Consider the following 18493-nt stretch of genomic DNA (forward strand, 5'->3'; position numbering starts at 1 on the left):
ACGGCCAAAGAAATGCACTGAACCTTCACTCCAGTGGTGGCATATATGTCTACACTTGACAGATGGAGCATGGGCACACAGACATGCTGAGATGATGATGTAGCACTGCTGATGATCACCTTTTCATCCTTCATCCTCCTAAAGGTGCTCATTTTCCTACCGTACACTCCACATAAGCCTCCTACCTAAACGCCCCACGGAAACAGACAGGGGTCATTCTATCTGCCACCCACCACGGTCCACCTCCTCAGTAAGGATGAACCCATGCGCTCCTCTCCAGACCCATGGCCACTACCTTGGTCTATCAACATCTCCCCACTTCTTGTCCATCTGCCTCTGCTAAGCCCCTTCAATCTGCCTTCCAGAGACATCTTAATAAAAAGCAGATATGACCTTGTAAGTGCACTGCTCAAATCTTTCAATGTTCTTTCTTCCTCCTACTTTCAGAGTTAAGTCCAAACTCTTTATTTATACTAAGGCAGAAATGAAGTTGGAGTATGGGCTAGGAGAGTCAGCCTAGCTTCACTAGGGCTGTGATGGGGGCATGGCCAGGAGACTTGAGGACACGCCAGGCACCTGAAGAAGTCCTGACAGGCAGCACTGGAGTTTGAAGCAAATTGTGACAGAGTGTTTTTAGGGGACCGGGGCTGCTGCATGGATAATGGGATTTAAGGGAGCAAGAGTGGCAGCAGTGACTTGTCAGGTTACCAGCACTGTTCAGGAAAGAGATGACAATGGCCTGAATGAGAATAGAAGCAGAGGTGGCAGCCAGATAAGGCAGGAGTCAGGACATGTTCTGGAAGGAGGACTAACAGGACTTGCTGGCTGATTCAACAAGAGAAGTAAGGGAAAGAGAGCAGGTAAGGATGTGTTCAAGATTTTTACTGCACAATAGTTAAAGTCTGAAAGAAGTGCAGGGTGCCCTAAGAGCCCCAAAAGTCTAGGGGGGGTGGTCACAGAAGTCCAGGCTCACTGAGAAGCAACACCTGCTCCCCAAAGGAACAACACCCCTAGTCCTGCTGTGGAAGGAAGGGCGGAGGTGGGGGGGTTAGGGGGGAGGGGAGTAATGAGCATTGTGTCTGGCAGCTGCTCACCAGTCTAAAGGGTCATTCTTCATTCTCAGATTGTCCCTGGGGAAGTAACCAGGCGGATAGCGGAGGTTGTGGTACTGGTCCCAGAGAACTCTCTTGCTTCGAGGAGGAGCAGGAATTATCTTCACCTTAATTGGGAGCTTCACTGTTGAAGTCTGTTCTGCACCATTTTTTGACTAAAGGAAAAAAAACATGGAACGCCCCCCCCTTTGCTCAGGAGAAATTTTCAGGTTTTTGGGTTGAAAAATTTATTTCTATCAATTTAACCCTAATAATTTGAATGCAAGAATCTCCAAAAATAAATATAGAAAGGATTTTCATGTATCATAATTAATTCCATTCAAAATCTTCTTTTAAGAGCTTGAGACTTAAATTTTAAAGCACCTCATTCCTGAAACACTAGTGTTACACAGGATTAACCCTACATTCACTTTCAAAGAATACGTATTTTCTGCAATCATTTTGAGCTTGAAATTGGCATAAAACAGTCCTATCTACCGTTGCTCAGCAACAGAAGAGGAGGCACCATCACCACTACTGAGCGGGCTTTTACAGGCCCTGCAATCATCAATCACGGCCTTCATCAAAACTAATTACATCTGCCAACTATGCTTCAAATCTGAGACCCTAGGCATTTAGCCAGTCCATCCCTTCCTGGCAGGTGACAGTGAAAGGTTAAGAGACACAAGCCCCTCCCTGCCCACTTACTTCCTCTGCTGGGGAAGCTACGGTGATCATGACATGCCCTTGTGCAATGCCTTCCCAGGAAGCCGCTTTCTTCGTGACGGAAATCGATATGGCCAGGTACCCTGACCAAGGCCATAACACCGAGGAGTAAGAGAAAGCCACTTCAATGTTGTCTCCGTTCTGTGGTAAATAGGGCTGCCAGTCAGGCTGCAGAAGAGAAATAAGCAAAGGCTAAGGTGAAATGTTCCATTCCTAAATTACCTATAGCAGTTTTTGAGAAAAACATATTTTAAGTAAGGCAAAATGAAATTTATACAGATACTAAGCAACCTGTAACCAAAACTGCCTATGGACTGTCTAGAACATCATCCATTAGAAAAGTCTAGAATCCATTATTTCTGACAGCTTTCAATTTTAGAGAATTTATTTCCATGTTTAAAAAAAGCGGGGGGGGGGACATGGTTTGATGAAGAACTTTTATCTGATAGAGAACTTAAATAAATGACAATTCTCAGATTTGAGGTTAGATCCCAATTAGTTGCATGCTTAGAGAATTAACATTAACTGAAAGAAGTCAAACAGTAAAATGACATGGATGCAAATTCTAAATGACATGGTCACCAAGTTCTAAAGCCAGTAATTGGGCAGGCAGAGATTTAAGGGACTTCCAGAGGAAAAGCTGGCTCAGCTGTCAGGATGACTGCTCTTCCAGTCTCTTCCAGATTTGAGGAAAGAGAAAAAAGGAAAGCATGAGAGGAGACCGTCTAGAAGAAACATAGGTTAGCTTTTACACTATTTCAATTTTTCAATACTTCAATAACTAATATTTTTCAAACTAACCTAAAGTACTCATTTCCCTCACAAGCCAGATAGCAGCAATATACTTCCCAAGCAAGTCATGATATTAAAAAACAATTCTGAAAAAGAAGAAAAATATTTGTAGGATATAGTACCATAAACAATGAGGAAAGAAAGGGATTTTTAATAAATCTTCTTGAAGATGACTGTTTAGCAATTGAGAAAATCTGCGTTAATTTTCACTATCTCTTATTCCATGTATCAAATTAAATCAACACAAATGAAAAAATTACATATTTAACATGCATAAAAGGAAAAAGCAGTAGAAGATAAAATTGAGATTTCATTATATCTGTGAAAGGATAAGTTTCTAATTTTTGAAACGAAATCACAAAAGATCAAAAATGAACTACAGGAAAATGTGAAATTTTTACATTTTGAAAAGAAAATTAAACAATAACCTGTGAGAACTTTCTGCACAAAACACAACAATGGTTAATGTCTAGGGGAAACCTAAATTCCAGTATAAAAATGGGCCAAGGCAATGAAAAGCTAATTCGCATAAGAGAAAATACAATTAGTAAACAATCCAGGAGACAGTCACCTCACAAATAATTGAAGAAGTGTTTGGTAAATAAGGTACCTATTTTATTCCCTCTAAATTTAAAGTTAATAGATGAACCACCCAGAAATAAACCAAATGTCCATCAAGTGATGAATAAACAAAATGAGGTCTAGATGGAAAATGGAATATTATTCAGCCATAAAAAAAGAATAAAGCACGGATACATGGTATAACACAATGAACCTTAAAGATGCTAGGTAAAAGAGGCCAGCCACAAAAGACCACATGTTGCAGGATTCCATTTATATGAACTATCCAGAATAGATTAACCCAGAGAGACAGAAAGTATGTTAGTGGTTGCCAGGGGCTGGGTGGGGGCGGGGGGAAGGAGGATGAAGAGTGACTGTTCAATAGCTGTTTCTTTTGGAGGTGATGAAAATGTTCTAGAATTATGCAGTGGTGATGGTTGCATCACTACTCATGAATACACTAAAAACAACTAAATTGCACAATTTAAAAGGGTAAATTTTATGGTATATAAATTTTACCTCATTTTTTAAAAACCTCATGGAATTAAAAAAAAGACGTACCACCTAGGACAGGCATAGTGGAAACACTGCCCCTGGGTATACCAGCAGCAGCAGTGTAAGGTGGCCTAACTCTTCTCTGAAAGAACTCTGTAGTATGTACCAAGAGCCATAATAATGTCTAGGCCCTCTGATTCAGGATTCCAGTCTAGGGAGTTTATGTCAAGGAAATAATTCTGAAGAAAACTACATATATATATATGTAAAGCTATTCTGTGAAATATTTCTATGATAATCACCTATTTGCAAGCAAATTATGGAAACAGTAAGCAAATTATGAGACGTGATAGTTCTATGTATTATTAACCATTAAAAAGTACATTGATGCTATGTATACAGTTATATTTTTAAATGTTTACATCAAAGTGAGAACTGGAAAAAAAAGGCTAAATTTTTGCCTACCACACAAATTTAATAAAAAATATGTATTTCAAATAAGGGCTGAAAAAGAACATTAAAAACTAGTGACAATATTAGTGTGCTCAGGATAGAAGTGACTTTTCTGTTTTCTTTCCCTACCTTTTATTGTTGTGATAATGTTTATGAAGTATACAAATATTATGAAACACAATTCAAAAAGACCATGCCTTCTAAACCCTAAGGTCCATAAACGCTCATTAAAAAATAAAATAATTCTAAGTGGGCCTTTAATTATAGGTGGAAAATAATAAGGATAAAGAATCAATTGTAATTAGTTGACTCGGGAGTTAAACTCTAGATGCCAAAGTAAAAAAAGAGCAAATTGGTTTCATTAATTTATCCCTAATGTGTAGAGGACTTAGGGGAAAACACATGACTGCTTCCAATACCCCAGCACCCTGGACAGGAGGAGAGAACTGTTCCTGTTTTAACTTCAAGAGAAAGAGCTAAGCCACAAAGGTCTGGGCCAGGTCTAAGTTTACCACAAGCCAGAGTGCAGTTTCACCTTGTCTACAATTCTTCCTGTGACGCCCATGCCATTGAGGATCGTGACATTGACGATTGTCGGCATTCCTCCATAGTAGATGGGCTGGGAGCAGTAGGGCCACATGTAGGGACACTCAGTCAGATCGATGTAGCTGGGGCTCAAACTGAAACAAAGAATATAGCGTTAGAGCAGAGTGTGTTAGAAAATGACACTGAAGTGACACAACTGTACAAAAAGAGTCAACAAAGTGGATGGACCTGAGCCTCAGAAGGGCCTGCTTGCAGGGCTGCCCTCGGATGGCATCTGGGAACCTGGCTTTGAAATGCTTCCTATGCTGAGAAGACCACTGGGCCAGGCTGCCTAGACTGTACAAACAACAGAATGTGTGGGGAACATCTCCTTCCTTCTGCAAGTTTAGAACTTTGGTGGTTGTGGCTGGCAGAAAATGATGAAGCGACCAGCCGCAGTGAATGCTTTGAACGCAAGAGTCTCAAATTACGAAATCTCAAATCGCTTTTTAATAGACGCAGGAGTGACTAATGGATTGATCATTTGGCACAAGATAAAATTCGATCCATACCTCACACTATCCACAAGAATAAACCCCAAATGGATCAGGGAGTCTCAAGTAAATAAAAGGAAATAAAAGGAAAGGAAACAAGTATTAAAAGGAGACCTAGGTGAATTTCTCTTTTACCTCATATTGAAAAAGGCTTTCTGTGACTCAAAATCCAAGAGCAACAACAAAAGACTATCAAAGTTGGCTATTTAAAGAAAACTGCATAGCAAAAAACACTTTACACAAAATCAAAAAACTGACAAACTGAGAAAAATATCTGCAACATATATCACCAGCAAATATATATATAAAGAACTCTTAACAACTGAGAGACAAATAAAACTCAGAGAAAAAGGAAAAAGAAATGAACAGACACTTCCCAAGAAAGGTGTAAAAATGGCCTCTGACCATATACAAAGTGTTTGAACTTACTCACAACTTGAAAAATGCAAATTACAACAATACTGAGAGACCATGTCTCATCTATCACAGTGGCAGAAAGTAACTGCATGACAGAACATTCTGCTGGTGAGGCTCTGGGGAGGCGGGCCCTCTCACACAGCACCATGGAATGCAAACAGATACAACCCTTCTGGAAGGGAATGGACTGGTACCTAACAAAGCTCCTATGCTCTTAACTTTGACCTAACAGTACCACTTCTAGGAATTTTTCCTGAAGACACACCTCCAACAAAACTAAAATACTAGGCATAAGATTATTCATAGCAACAGTTTATAACTGCGAAACACTGGAAACAATAAAAATGCCAAAATATAGATTAAGTGGTGGAATAAACAATGGTACATCCATACTATATAGCCATAAAAAGATCTCTATGAATTGATATAGAACGATTTCCAGGATACTGTTAAGTGAAAAAAGCAAAGTACAAAAGAATATTTGTAGTAATCCTATCCTTCGTGTAAGAAAGGGGATATAAGAAAATATATATGTATCTGCTCATTTGTGCAAAAAGAAATAAAAGAAAGATAAACCAACAACTAATGAGATTGTTACCTACAGGGATAGGTGGAGATAGGAAAGAATGGGGAGTGGGAATGGGGACCAAAGGTTGAGAGAAGTGACACTTCTCCAGGTGTACTTTTATGTGCAGTTATGACTTTAGGGTCATGGGTATGCTTCACATACCCAACACATACCTAGGTGAAATCAACCAGGAGGCAGGAGGAATCTAAAAAGAGATCTAAACACTAACGAGTGAATTCAACTATATTAAAACTAAATAGCAAAACCACACTGATGGAGTGGAAAAAGAAAAGATTTAACCCAAGTAACTTTGGAAAATAATATGACTATATTCTGTAAAGCTAAAAAGAACTATACATAAATATTGTACTCTAGTTGATAAATTTGTTTTTTTCCAAGGGTATAGGTTAACAATTCTAAAACTACTCAATATGCATATAATAGGACTGAACAAATAAGCAAAAATATTGTGGATAATGATAGCCAGGTTTCTTACTGTTGGAGAAGAGTTACAAATAAGGAGAGGGAAGACTAGTCCGACAGCTGTGGTGTTAGGTGCCACTAGGAGACAGATGAACTATGTTTTTAATATATCTACAAATGGACACACAGAGAAATAGGTACAGGTGTGTGTGCGTGTGCGTGTGTTTATACAGACATTTCCTAGCTCTGTCTGCTAAAAAGGCCTAGAAAAAACTCTGAGTACACCTAGCTGCCAAGAGCACACCTAGTGCCCAGGTCTTGATTTCTAAATACCACTCTCCAATTAAAGGACTCAGGCTGCCGGGACAAAGTACTGACACCAAGGCTGGGGCACGGAAATGCTGTGCTGCCAAAAAGTAAGAAAGTTCGCTAGAAATGAAGGCATGCTGAAAAGACAGGAGCCAACGAGAAGGAGCTCCCAATAGCCAAATCCAAGACAATGTGAGTAACAACAAGAAAATGATATTATTGGATTATAACCCAGAGTCAAATAAATATCCATGTGCTCATACTGATATAAATAACTGAATAAATAAATAAATGGAAGAGAAGGGACAGCTCTTCCTTACAGCAGATTTCCAATTAATAAACATAGAAAGAATGAGAGAAACGAAAAATCACCATGGGGCAATTTCTGTAGTAATAATTACTGCAGGCAAGAACCATCAGTGGATGCTAAAATTAGTGAAAGTATATTAAGAAGCAAGATCATTTCAAAGCGCATCCCCACAAATGATACTTAGTAGTCGCAAGAGACAAACAGTAACTGCAGTAAAGAAACCCAGCAGACACCACCTAAAGTAGGCACCATGAGCCATGCTGCTCAGATCTCCCACCACAAAAACATAGCTCTGGACACCTGCAGCTGCTGCCCCTCCAGCATCTCCGCCACGTTTTCCTAGGGCAGGCTCATCCCTGGGGGACACAGGCGCCTCTAATAGACAGCTATGGTTCAAGGATTTCCCCATTAGCAGAAACATTTTTAGACCTGTGTCGCAGTCTGACAGTCTTGCTTTGCAAACCTCCTTCCTCTATCCCTTTTCATAGGCATCAGGTCAGCATGATGGTCTTAAGATTACCACTGCCTCCTTCTCTTTTTCCTTCATAGGTTCCTTTCCCACAACGGATCTCTTGGATGGCAAATCCAATCCTGGAGTCTGATTCTTGGAGGGCCTGGACACATCACCTACCTTAAATGATGCAAATAAATTCCACCAGTAATAAGAGGAAGAAAACTGGTGAAGTGTCCTGATTGTAGATCAAGGAGATGTGACAACTAAATGCAACGTGGGATGCTGGACTGGCTCCCAGGCCAGGAAAAGGACAGGAGTGGGACAGTGGGTGAAATCTCAATACAGTTTGTAGATTATTCAATGGGCATATATCCATGTTAATTCATTCCCAGGCTCTGAGATTTGTACTATGGTTATGGGAGATGTCAACATTAGGGAAAGCTGGGTGAAAATTTTATGGATCCCCATGTACTATTTTTGGAACTCTGCTGTAAATCTAAACTCGCTTCAAAATAAAAAATGAAAAAGCTTCTTCTCCAAAATACATAACCTGACTAATCATGAGACAGCATCAGATAAAACTGCATGCAGAGACAGTCTACAAATAGTACCCAGCACTCCCAAAGGACTCAGAATCATGAAGTTGGAGGAGACCAAGAAGACAGACAACTAAACGCAATGTGGGGCCTGGATTCTGGACTAGACAAAGAATGCCAAGGGGGAAACTGGCAAACTAAATTAAATCTGCAGATTAATTACAGTACAACATCAGTGTTCATTTGTTAGTTTTAATAGTTGAACTACGGTCACCTAAGATGTTGGCATTAGAGAAAGCTAAATAAAGGGTATATGAGAACTCTATGCAATTTTTGCAAATTTCTGTAAACCTAAGGTCATTTCAGAAGAAAGTTTTAAAAAGTAAAAAAGAAAATCATTATTTTAAACTACTCATATTAAAAATAACAGAATACCAGCTAGCACCCCAGTAGAAGCTGCAGCATAAAGCTCTGCCCGAGATCCCTGAGTGTTATATGGTCAGTGATTGGTTCCTGTTCAGAGGCTACTATTTTGTGCAGAACCCAGTGAAAAGCCTACTCAAAAGGAGAGCATACTGACCTTGCCTGTGGTTTGTAGCTGTTGAGGATCTGATAGGCTCTGAGTAGATCCAGCTTGCCATGGCCTTGCTCAAACATATTGACACCAGGAAGCCTTCGGGCTGATGCAATCAGGGCCTGCTTCATACTGGCTGGATTTACCAGTTCACGTTTCTGGACTGTGCTGGGAGAGGTTGGGGAGGTAATCATGCATTTGTTCATTTTCTCATAAAAGAATAAAAATCAGATTATTCCTAACCTGCAAATGTGTAAACATGTGATTTCCAATATTGTTTTGTCTAACAAAAACTTTTTTGGTAGGGACCATGCGAGATAAGAATGAATGTGTTCTCATTTCTGCACCTGCCTCAGGACTGAAGAGTTATTAGCCTTCCACATGGCTTGTGAGAATACTTGCTCACGGGGCTAGTGCCTGTTTATACTACAGTGATCAGAAAAACATTTTTCCAGTAACTATGATTTCCAGAGGCAAGAATAGGTAAGAGGTATAGGCTCCTCACGGGAAGGCAGGAAGAAGGAGATAAGCTGAGACATGACTTAGCTGGGAAAAGCTAAAGAAGACAGCCAGGTCCTGGAGAGGGAAGTCAATGCAGGCAGGGAAAGAGGTACAGCATCTAAGTGAAGCCCACCATCTCCAGAGCAAAAACTTGCATTTTTTTGTATTGGAGTCCTGTGTGTGATGCATCACTCTGGTGGATAAAGCCTGATAAAACCATGTAGATCTGAGGCTACCTTGAGAGTTTCATCATCAGAATGCATTTGGACAAACTTGAATGCTCATCTCTACTTGGCTAGGAACTGAGTGATACCTAGCCACTATCAACTACTTAAAAACGCTAGCATTAAAACATTCATTCTTATATATCTATGCATTATAAACATAAGTAAATTTTAATCTCTAAATTCAAGAGAAAAAAATATAGTAAACAAAAAAAACCTCCTAAGATCCTAAACATTTCACTATAATGGCAGTTGTTCTTGAAGTGTACGCAGGTTTTTCTAACAGATCTAGATGGGAAATCTGACATAGGGAGAAGTAAGAGTGCATAAAGAGGGACTGATTCTCAATGACAAAAAGTCTTCCCCTCTTCCTGCTGATCAAGCAACACCAAAGGTTAGGTTCTAGTTCCTTACTGAACACTGGGAGGCTGGAAGCCAAGGAAGTGCTCCTTTGTTGCTCAGACTCTATTGTGAGCTATTTATCCGGCCATAAAAATATTTCTGAACTATCACAGTGGCATTTTAATCTGCTGCAGGGAGATGAAGGAAGTGAAAGGTTTCCTTGACACTGAAAATATCTATACTTAGAGATGCTACTGAAAATGGAGAACACACCCTCCTCACTTTCTTATTCATGTGACAGAAGGGAGTTGGGATGGGCTCAACAATGGAGCTGAAATCTCATCCCTGCTAACAATCACGGCAAATGGGAGACAGAGCCAGAATTTTTTGTTTCACAATCAACAAGAGTGGAAACAAGAGCCCTGGCTGAATTCTCTCCTCCTGGCAAATAGAGAAGCCTAAGTGAGCCAGGTAACTCCACAGTTTGCATTCCCTTCCCTCTTTTTTACTGTATATAAGGTGGGGGTGAAGAAAACAAGTGGAACAGAGAGACAATGTTTCTAACAGGCATATGGTTAGTCTCCAAAGAGAATATTACTCTGAGCAATGTCAACAATTTTAAGAATTTGGCTCTGAACTGTAAGGGAAGGATGGAAAAAGAACGAAACAAGTAAATATCCAGCTTTCTAAAAGACTATTAATAAAAGATGCCTCTGGCATTAGAAGTTAAAATCAACATAAATTTACTTGATTTTAAAGAGATATTTAAATATGAAAACATTTACTATCATTTGCCTATTTTAATTTTAAAATATAATAGAGTATAACTTTGAAATATGCTGTTTTATGTTAATACAACACATTACAGTTTTGTTTTGTTTTTTGAGGGGCGTTAAACTACAAAATAAGTGCTCGCTCCAAAGAAATCTTTTTAAAATTTTGGGAGTAAGGCACATGGCCCATTTGACTAAGAGCACATAAGCATCAATTCCAGTTGAATATATCTGAGAACTTTCTTCCAGCTTCATTAACAGCAAAATTAAAGGTTGACCACTAAGCTCCATTTCAATTGTAGATGGGATTCGACAAGACAAAAAGAGTAAGCAAATTACAAAGAGAAACTCCTCTCTCATAAAGGAGAGCTGACTGCCTGGTTTGACAGCTCCTTAGCTAAAATAAAATGTTAAAAGGTGAATTCCCAAGGAAATGAAGGCTATGGCAAGGAAATACCTTATTTTCTGTTCCATGCGTGATATACACACTTGCTTGGATATAACAAGTACAGCTGTAGCACCAAAAATGGTATAAAAACAAACAAGATGGGGGCACAGGGAACATGGGGGAATCTTTGTACTTTCCTCTTAATTTTGCTGTGACCTTAAAACTGCTCTAAAAAAAAAAGTCTTAAAAGACCCTCTAAGAAAACCAGACTTCAAACATAAAAAAATAGGTATTTTTCTTCACATAGTGCTATACTGTGGGTACCCACGTACACACAAGAATCAACTCTCACAAGCATCTTCTATGAAAGAATGGACTCTGACTTCTTTTGTAAAAATAAAGAAACAAAGACGAAGCAAGGTTGCGTGATGTGCTCCTGACCTCTAAACACAGTTGGTGAAAAGCAAGACTCAGCTCCTGGTCTGCTGGCACCACTTTCTCTCTGCTGAGCAACACTCACCTTACTAGCAAGGTGACAGCGCCGGCGACCACTGGAGAAGCCACGCTGGTCCCTGAGAGGGCCCGGCACCCTCCTTTCACACCAGAGCCCCTCACTCCAGCACCGTAGGTGACAATATCAGGTTTCACACGGCCATAGCCTCCTGGTAGCTCCTATGAATAAAAGCGGGTTGGTTTCCACCACGGCACACACACTGGCACACAGTTATACTGGGTTATCAGTGAATAGAACCAGAACAGAAATATGGGTTACTTAAATATAGTAACTTAAGTAAGTTACTGGTTTTAGTCTGAAATTCACTGCAGTACAGAAAATAAGCTTAAATTATAATGCAGAAAATGAAATTATTTTTGACATGTTTTATAATAACCAGTATACTAGTAATGACCTAAAGCAATCAAAAATATTTAAAATTTTGCTAACATGCAAGACTAGAAACTGCAAACTGACATATCTAGATAATTTAAAAATTAGAAATATTTTAGAAAAATCAGAAAATTAAAAGTTAGGGAAAAAAAGAAACATTTTCTTTACAAGGAAAAACATACATAACTGAAGATTTCAATCTGTCACCAGAGAATTAAGAAGAAACCATTCAGGTAAATGTAAATGATGAGCAACTTGAGATAAGATTTTAACTGAGTACTCAGAAATTTCCTGGAAATGAGGCTATATATCCATCTATGTGAGACACTGAGTAAAGATATCTTCATCTGCAGCTCTGTAATGATTCAGGAACATTTCTCAAAATACCATTAAAAAACAAGGCCATGACAAAAAACCAAGGACATAGCATTGCATTATAATTCCATGAAAGCATTTATGGGAGATCTAGACAGACATCAAGTGGTAGAGGCATCGGTTCCAAGTAATTTGACAGTACAAAGAAAGTGCTGAGGAAGCGCAAATGAACTGATATGAAACACGTCCCTGGGAATGACTTTTTCAGGGTAGGGTCCACCAGACTGTGGCGACAAGTCAATGAACATCACTGCAGTAGGAGGTGTCCGAGTGCCTCAGGCATGGATTCACGGTAGAGCTGAATGAAGAGGGCACCAGGAGAGGTGACAGTGTGAAGGGAGAAGGCTATCCCATAAAGTGGTGCCACTACAGACAAGGCCACAATGTTCTTAGGAGGCTATGACTCTTTTCTGGGACTTCCCAAGACCTCCAAGCTCAGCACCCTTGAGTAAGAGCACCCAAGAGGTGATCCGATCCAGACAACCATGAGGGGCAGGCAAGAGTGCCCAGTGCCACCTGACAGAGCACCTAACTTTGAATCCAACTCTGTTGTAATAAGTAGAGGAGGATGAATAAGCTGCATAATTAAACTCCGAGTAGCTGAGTTATTTAACTTCCTGGGTTATTTCAACTTTGTCCAGCTAAATACAATTACTTCTGTGTTACCACAGCTGATAGTAAGTTTTCCTCACTGGTTTCTCTTGTTTCTTAAGGCCCCCAAAAATCACCTCACCTAGCACCAAGGGAAGTGCTCATCTTCCTACTAGTTAGCACAAGTGGTCATGAATCTAACTGACTTAAGGAGTGAGTCACTCAGAAATAAGTTAAAAACTAGAACTGGGAAATACACTCAGAACCAGCCCTTGCCTGGCACTCCAGTGATGCACCAGATGTCAGTGGGGCCAGATCTCTCATCTCCATGGCCAGACAAGTACCCACAATCCTGGCTATGCCATCTGTGCGTACGAGGGTCAGGCTTACAAGCTGCTGTTACTTGTGCACTCATAAATATACCTCCAGACTCTCAGACAAATGGTTCCTTTAGGCACATTTGACTAATGAAGAAAAGCCTACCCATGTAGTCATTCCCCTTGAAGAGAAGCGGGCGATGTTATCCTCAAAATCAATGCCACCTACTCCAATCACATCCATTTGATCAGCAGGGTTATTCAGAGTGCTAAATTGAGGCACAAAAACAAAAGGGAAGAGAAATAATTTTAAATGAATAATTCAAATAAGGGCAAATACTCCCAGAAAAATCAAAGACTATACTAGGTTCTTCTGTGACAAAACGTGTGCAGCTGAGATGGACTGCTGCTCCTCAGAGCTGTCCTGTGAAAGGCCGTACTCACTACCATCTTTATACTGGGCTCAAATCATTTCCTTGCACCTGGAACACCCTTTCTTACTTTTCCTCCTTGTCAACTTCCCATACTTTGGTCCAAGACTCACTTTTTCCCTTACTACTTCCAATCTTAAAGGAACACCTACCCACCTTCTCTGAACTTCACAAGACTTAACACTATGACAATTCATCACCAACTTATACATTCTCACATCATTTTTAAACTATTCAAGTCTATTCATTTTGCCTCCCCATGTAGATTTAGCATTTCTCTGGGAAGGAATTGAGTCACACATTTGCATCTGTCATGGTCAGGAGTTAATGTTTTCAACTGATCTTTTGTAGGGTGTTCCACCTTCCTCACAGGCAACTGTGGAAGTGACTAACATCACTGTGTAATCTTGAGCTCCTTGGAGGGAAGACACAGATGCAAAGAATAAAACCATGTAATTCTCTTCCATACCTAAAGAATACTAGATCTGCAAGGAAATGATAGTGAAATAATGACAAAAATGTTTAAACTATAAAGTCAACATATGAATCAAGAGGCAGCTGAACTATCTGAAAGTATACAACAACCAGTAATGAAAATGCATTTTGAGCTTTATTATAACTCCATTACCAAAAAAAAAAAAAAAGAAATCTTTGATAATTCAGTAACCAAAACTGATTTCAAGTGGCTTACTAGTCTCTCTTGTTAAAGAGACTATAACAAGACTAAGAGAACCTGACTATAACCAACTATTTTAAACCATACGGAGAACCTTGGCACTGCCTTCTTAGCTCACTGGCCACTGATATGCTACTAGGTGGTTGTTTACAGACACCAACAGTGATATTTTATAGGCTGATGCTAAAAACGTATACATTTCTATAAAATCAAGAAGCAGAGATTAGTACAGAAGTCCCTGCTAAAACTTCCTATTGTAATTAACACACACAAAAAGCCACCTTCCCACCCTTCTTCTTTCTGTTAATCTCTATAATACTTAGTATGCTTTAACTCCATAAAATATGAGAAAGCATCAAAAAATTTTTGTTGGTGCTGAAAAGGGGGAAGCTGTACCTGCAAACTCCTTGTACCATGAAGTCTAAGTGTCAAGGATGCAGGACCTTGAGATAGCTCACAGCAAGAGCTATCTGGGGATTCGAGCATCATATCCAAAGTGGCTGGCAGCTCAACGCCTGTGATAAGTGACTCCAGCTCTTTGGGCACATTACAGTCATATGACCAGTCCTACCTGATGCCCAAGCAGTAAGCCAGAACAGTGCAAGCTATGTCTCAGTGGTTACATGCCATTCCCAGCACAAAGCAGCTGGCAGATACCTGATCTCTGTGTAGCTCTATGAGCTGACCCAAAAAGTCTGACACAGGGCCCTCCTCTCCAAGGTTCTCCTCTAATACACCGAAAATGAACAACACTTTAATTAGAAGCCATTGAGTGTGACTGCCCAGAGAAGTCACAGGATTTCAGAAGAATGACTAGTGTGTGGCAAAGCAGTCAGAACGGCACATGGAAGAGGTGTGAACAGAAGAAAGGTAGGAGGGACACCAGCAGTAACAGGTGATGGAAACCAGGATAAACATGGAGACCCAGGAGGAGAGAGGATCTGAAGAAAATGTGCATGCAGAAGAAGAAAATAAAGTGAAGCCAACAGCTGCATGCTACAGTCAGGGAGCTATGGTCTCCAGTGGTCACAACAGACCTACCACCTGTGTTTATAAGTGAAGTTTTACTGGAACACAGCCAGGCCTATTTGTTCACACACTCCAGGGCTGCCTTCACACCACAGGGGCAACTGAGTAGTTGTAACACCACATGGCCGGTGAAGCCTAAGTATTTACTATCTGATCCCTTACAGAAAAAGTAGAATAGTGAGAATTTTGAGAACCAAGAAGAAAAATCTGGATTTGATTTGGTGATAATGATCTACTGCAGATTCTGGAATGAGAAAACTGCTAGAACATGTGTTTTAATAAAAGCACAGAAAAGGGAAGAAAAAAAAAGACTACTTTTTATAGAGGCTCATTATTCATAAGCCTTTGCCTTTGTTGTCTAATTTCATCTTTGAAATAACTAACCAGGGTGGGTCTCATGCCTGCCTGTGACAGGTGGAGTCTGAGCCTTAAAGAGTGAAGGTCCCATAGCCCGTAAGGGGCAGGCCGTAGTCATCTGGCTCCACACCAGGGCTCTTTCCACAACCCCACATCACCCATGCAGGAAAAGCTGGATGGGAAAGACTGAAGCAGGACAACAAGATAGGAAATTGACTGATAACCTAGTGACTCAACTGACGAGGGCTTGGCCTTGAGTGGGGACATGGGAAATGGGAGAAGTGGTGAATAGGAGCAACATTTGAAAGGAAAAACAAGAAAATGTGATGAGATTATTCTGTAATTCGTGTTTTTCATGGTAGAGCTATAGTTAGAATGTTTATGTCACCTATGAGTCACGATGTATATTACTAATGACACAGAAAAATCCAGGACCTGGGACCCCTGAAAGAGATAGAATCACTGACTGAACAACTATTAGGTTGGAACCAAAACTGCCAATATACATGGTTTTTGACCTACAAAAACATTAATTACATATATTCAGTCTAACCCCTATGCCTGGACCCTTTAAGTAAGCTCACCCAGTCTTCAAGGTGGCTTGCTCTCCCCAGCATGCACTCCGAAGGATGTCACTGTTAGTGTTTCTGAAGGCACAAGTACACATCCTTGACATGTGCACCACAGAGACACACACATGTGGGAGGGAACGCATACATTTGTCTCTCTGTCTGCTGGGTTATGGTGCACTGAGGGCAGACTATACTTTCTTTTTCCTTCGTGGTACCTCAAACCCTTTGTCACAGAACCAAACTGCATACATCCCGGGTACCCAATAAAGGAGGGTAACAACCACCCTATAGCAAAAGCATTTTAGCACAAGAGATTATTTATATATGTTACCTGGAGAATAAAAATCAGAGCTGCAGGTAGAAAACTGAGATCTCTAACCAATGTTTACTGCCTGTGATTCAGTGACTAATGTTTCATATCTTGTGCTGCTTCAGTTCACCGTGACAGCACAGCACAAAGGAACGTTTCCATGACACTGTTCTCTCTGATTCCCCCATCTGATCCCTCTCCATCAATTCCCAGAGCACCATCTGCATCTGTTACATTGCTTCTTTTTGTGTTAGTTTCGCTGTGCTTGTGCCTTGTCTTTCCTAAAGAGGCGGACCCCTCATCTAATCTACCTCTTCACCCCATGCCTCGTAGAGTGGGTCTTATTAAATACTGCAGGATCCGTTTATTTCTAATAGATTTACTTTTCTGATTTTGAAAAGAAAAAGTAGAATAAAAACTTTAGGCACCCTACTGCTATTTTTAGCAAATTAAAATAATAAAATAAAAATTAAACAGAAACAAGATTGTCCTTGAGTTGATAACTGCTGACACGAGTAGTGAGGACCTGAGGTTCATTATAGTCTATTTTTTGGCATGCTGAAAATTTCAATATGCAGAGCTTTAGACAGATATAAACAGGTATAAATAAATAAAGAAATAAACAGTTATCTCAGGAAAACAAAAAAACACCTCTAAGTCCTTCCCTATTAGGGATACTCACCCATAAAGAGGACCATCATTGCCAATAGCAGAAACCATGATTACGTTGTTAGCCGTTAATTCCCATACCTACAAAATTAGCAAGCATTTATTTGTGAAAGTATACCACTTTTAAACAATCAACATATAATTGTCAAAAAATAACCAGAACTGTGAAAAGATCCTAAAAAAAAAAAGGTTCCCCCTGAAAATGTAACACTAGACCCTCACTGACACGAATGTGTTTGGCAGCCAGTATATTTAGATAAAAACCAGGATGTAGGCCTGTACAGTGCATGCAGCAGATACTGGCTTTCCAGGCAAGCTCAGAAAACAGGACATGTGTTTAGCTGAGAAGGAATCAACACAGCACCATGTACTACTCCCGATGCAAGTCACTAAAGCTCACATCATCACCCATTTGTCCTCACAAAGTAGTTACCTCACGGGTGACAAACCATTGGCACACTAAAGATGAAGCACTCAAAAGCGGGGGCATGCGAAAAAGCAGGAGCCATCATCAAATGCAAAGTCCTTCTGTGCAGTGACAAGACCAACCTTGTCGACAAAGGGATGGTCCATGAAGTCAGGGCCACCGATGCTGAGGTTGAGCACGTCAATCTTCTTTAAGATGGCGTAGTTGAAGGCGTCCAGGAACCAAGACGTGTAGGACACCTGGTTAATGTTAACACAGTCCTTCAGGCGTTTTAGAGAAAGTCTCGTCAAAGTGCCACAAGAGAGTTTTTAATTTTAAGAGAAAAGTATGGACTCCTAGCAGCATGAAGTGTTAACTTTCAGAAATAAATCCTAAGAACAAATAATGCTCTGAAATGTGAACTACTACACCCGGAAACTCTAAGTCCCTAGAGGGAGCTGGGTTCCAATGAGAGTGTGTGCTCTAAGGGCACCTGTCTCTCCAGGCCTAAGGTACAGCTCATTACTCTGAAGTACACCATCTGAGGCAAAATTCTAGACTTCTAACTAGTCCTCTTGCAGGAGCATTTACCTTAAGACACTTCTATTAAGTCAAGTGTTTCTAAATAGTTTAATATATTAGTCTTAACAATCTTTATTCCTAAACAGACTGAGAGATAAACAGCATCAATAAAGTTATTTACAGAATTATTTCTCTGATGTTCAATTCCTCCTAGTTTCCTGACAGAAGTTAAATTACTTTGTGTATCACTATTTAGTGTTTCTACAAAAAAAAAAAAAAAAAATTAAAGCTTACAGTAGAAATAGAATGAATATAACAATTAAGAATGTTCTTTAA

The 18493-nt window shown here is 40.0% G+C and overlaps 1 protein-coding gene across 2 annotated transcripts in view; it reads right to left on the reverse strand.

Annotated features, from left to right (window-relative positions):
* The window catches only part of MBTPS1 (membrane bound transcription factor peptidase, site 1), a 49667-nt gene that overhangs the window by 13654 nt on the left and 17520 nt on the right, over nucleotides 1–18493 (reverse strand). For both annotated transcript variants that reach the window (XM_016165930.2, XM_016165933.2), the window contains 8 exons: nucleotides 17779–17895; nucleotides 17243–17310; nucleotides 13352–13454; nucleotides 11537–11688; nucleotides 8795–8956; nucleotides 4654–4798; nucleotides 1800–1985; nucleotides 1095–1267 (listed from right to left, as the gene is read on the reverse strand). In XM_016165930.2, the coding sequence (XP_016021416.1) occupies nucleotides 1095–1267; nucleotides 1800–1985; nucleotides 4654–4798; nucleotides 8795–8956; nucleotides 11537–11688; nucleotides 13352–13454; nucleotides 17243–17310; nucleotides 17779–17895 (1106 nt within the window). The remainder of the gene's footprint in view (nucleotides 1–1094; nucleotides 1268–1799; nucleotides 1986–4653; nucleotides 4799–8794; nucleotides 8957–11536; nucleotides 11689–13351; nucleotides 13455–17242; nucleotides 17311–17778; nucleotides 17896–18493) is intronic.

This window comes from Rousettus aegyptiacus, unplaced genomic scaffold (assembly GCF_014176215.1).
Source record: "Rousettus aegyptiacus isolate mRouAeg1 unplaced genomic scaffold, mRouAeg1.p scaffold_m13_p_14, whole genome shotgun sequence".
Taxonomy (NCBI): domain Eukaryota; kingdom Metazoa; phylum Chordata; class Mammalia; order Chiroptera; family Pteropodidae; genus Rousettus; species Rousettus aegyptiacus.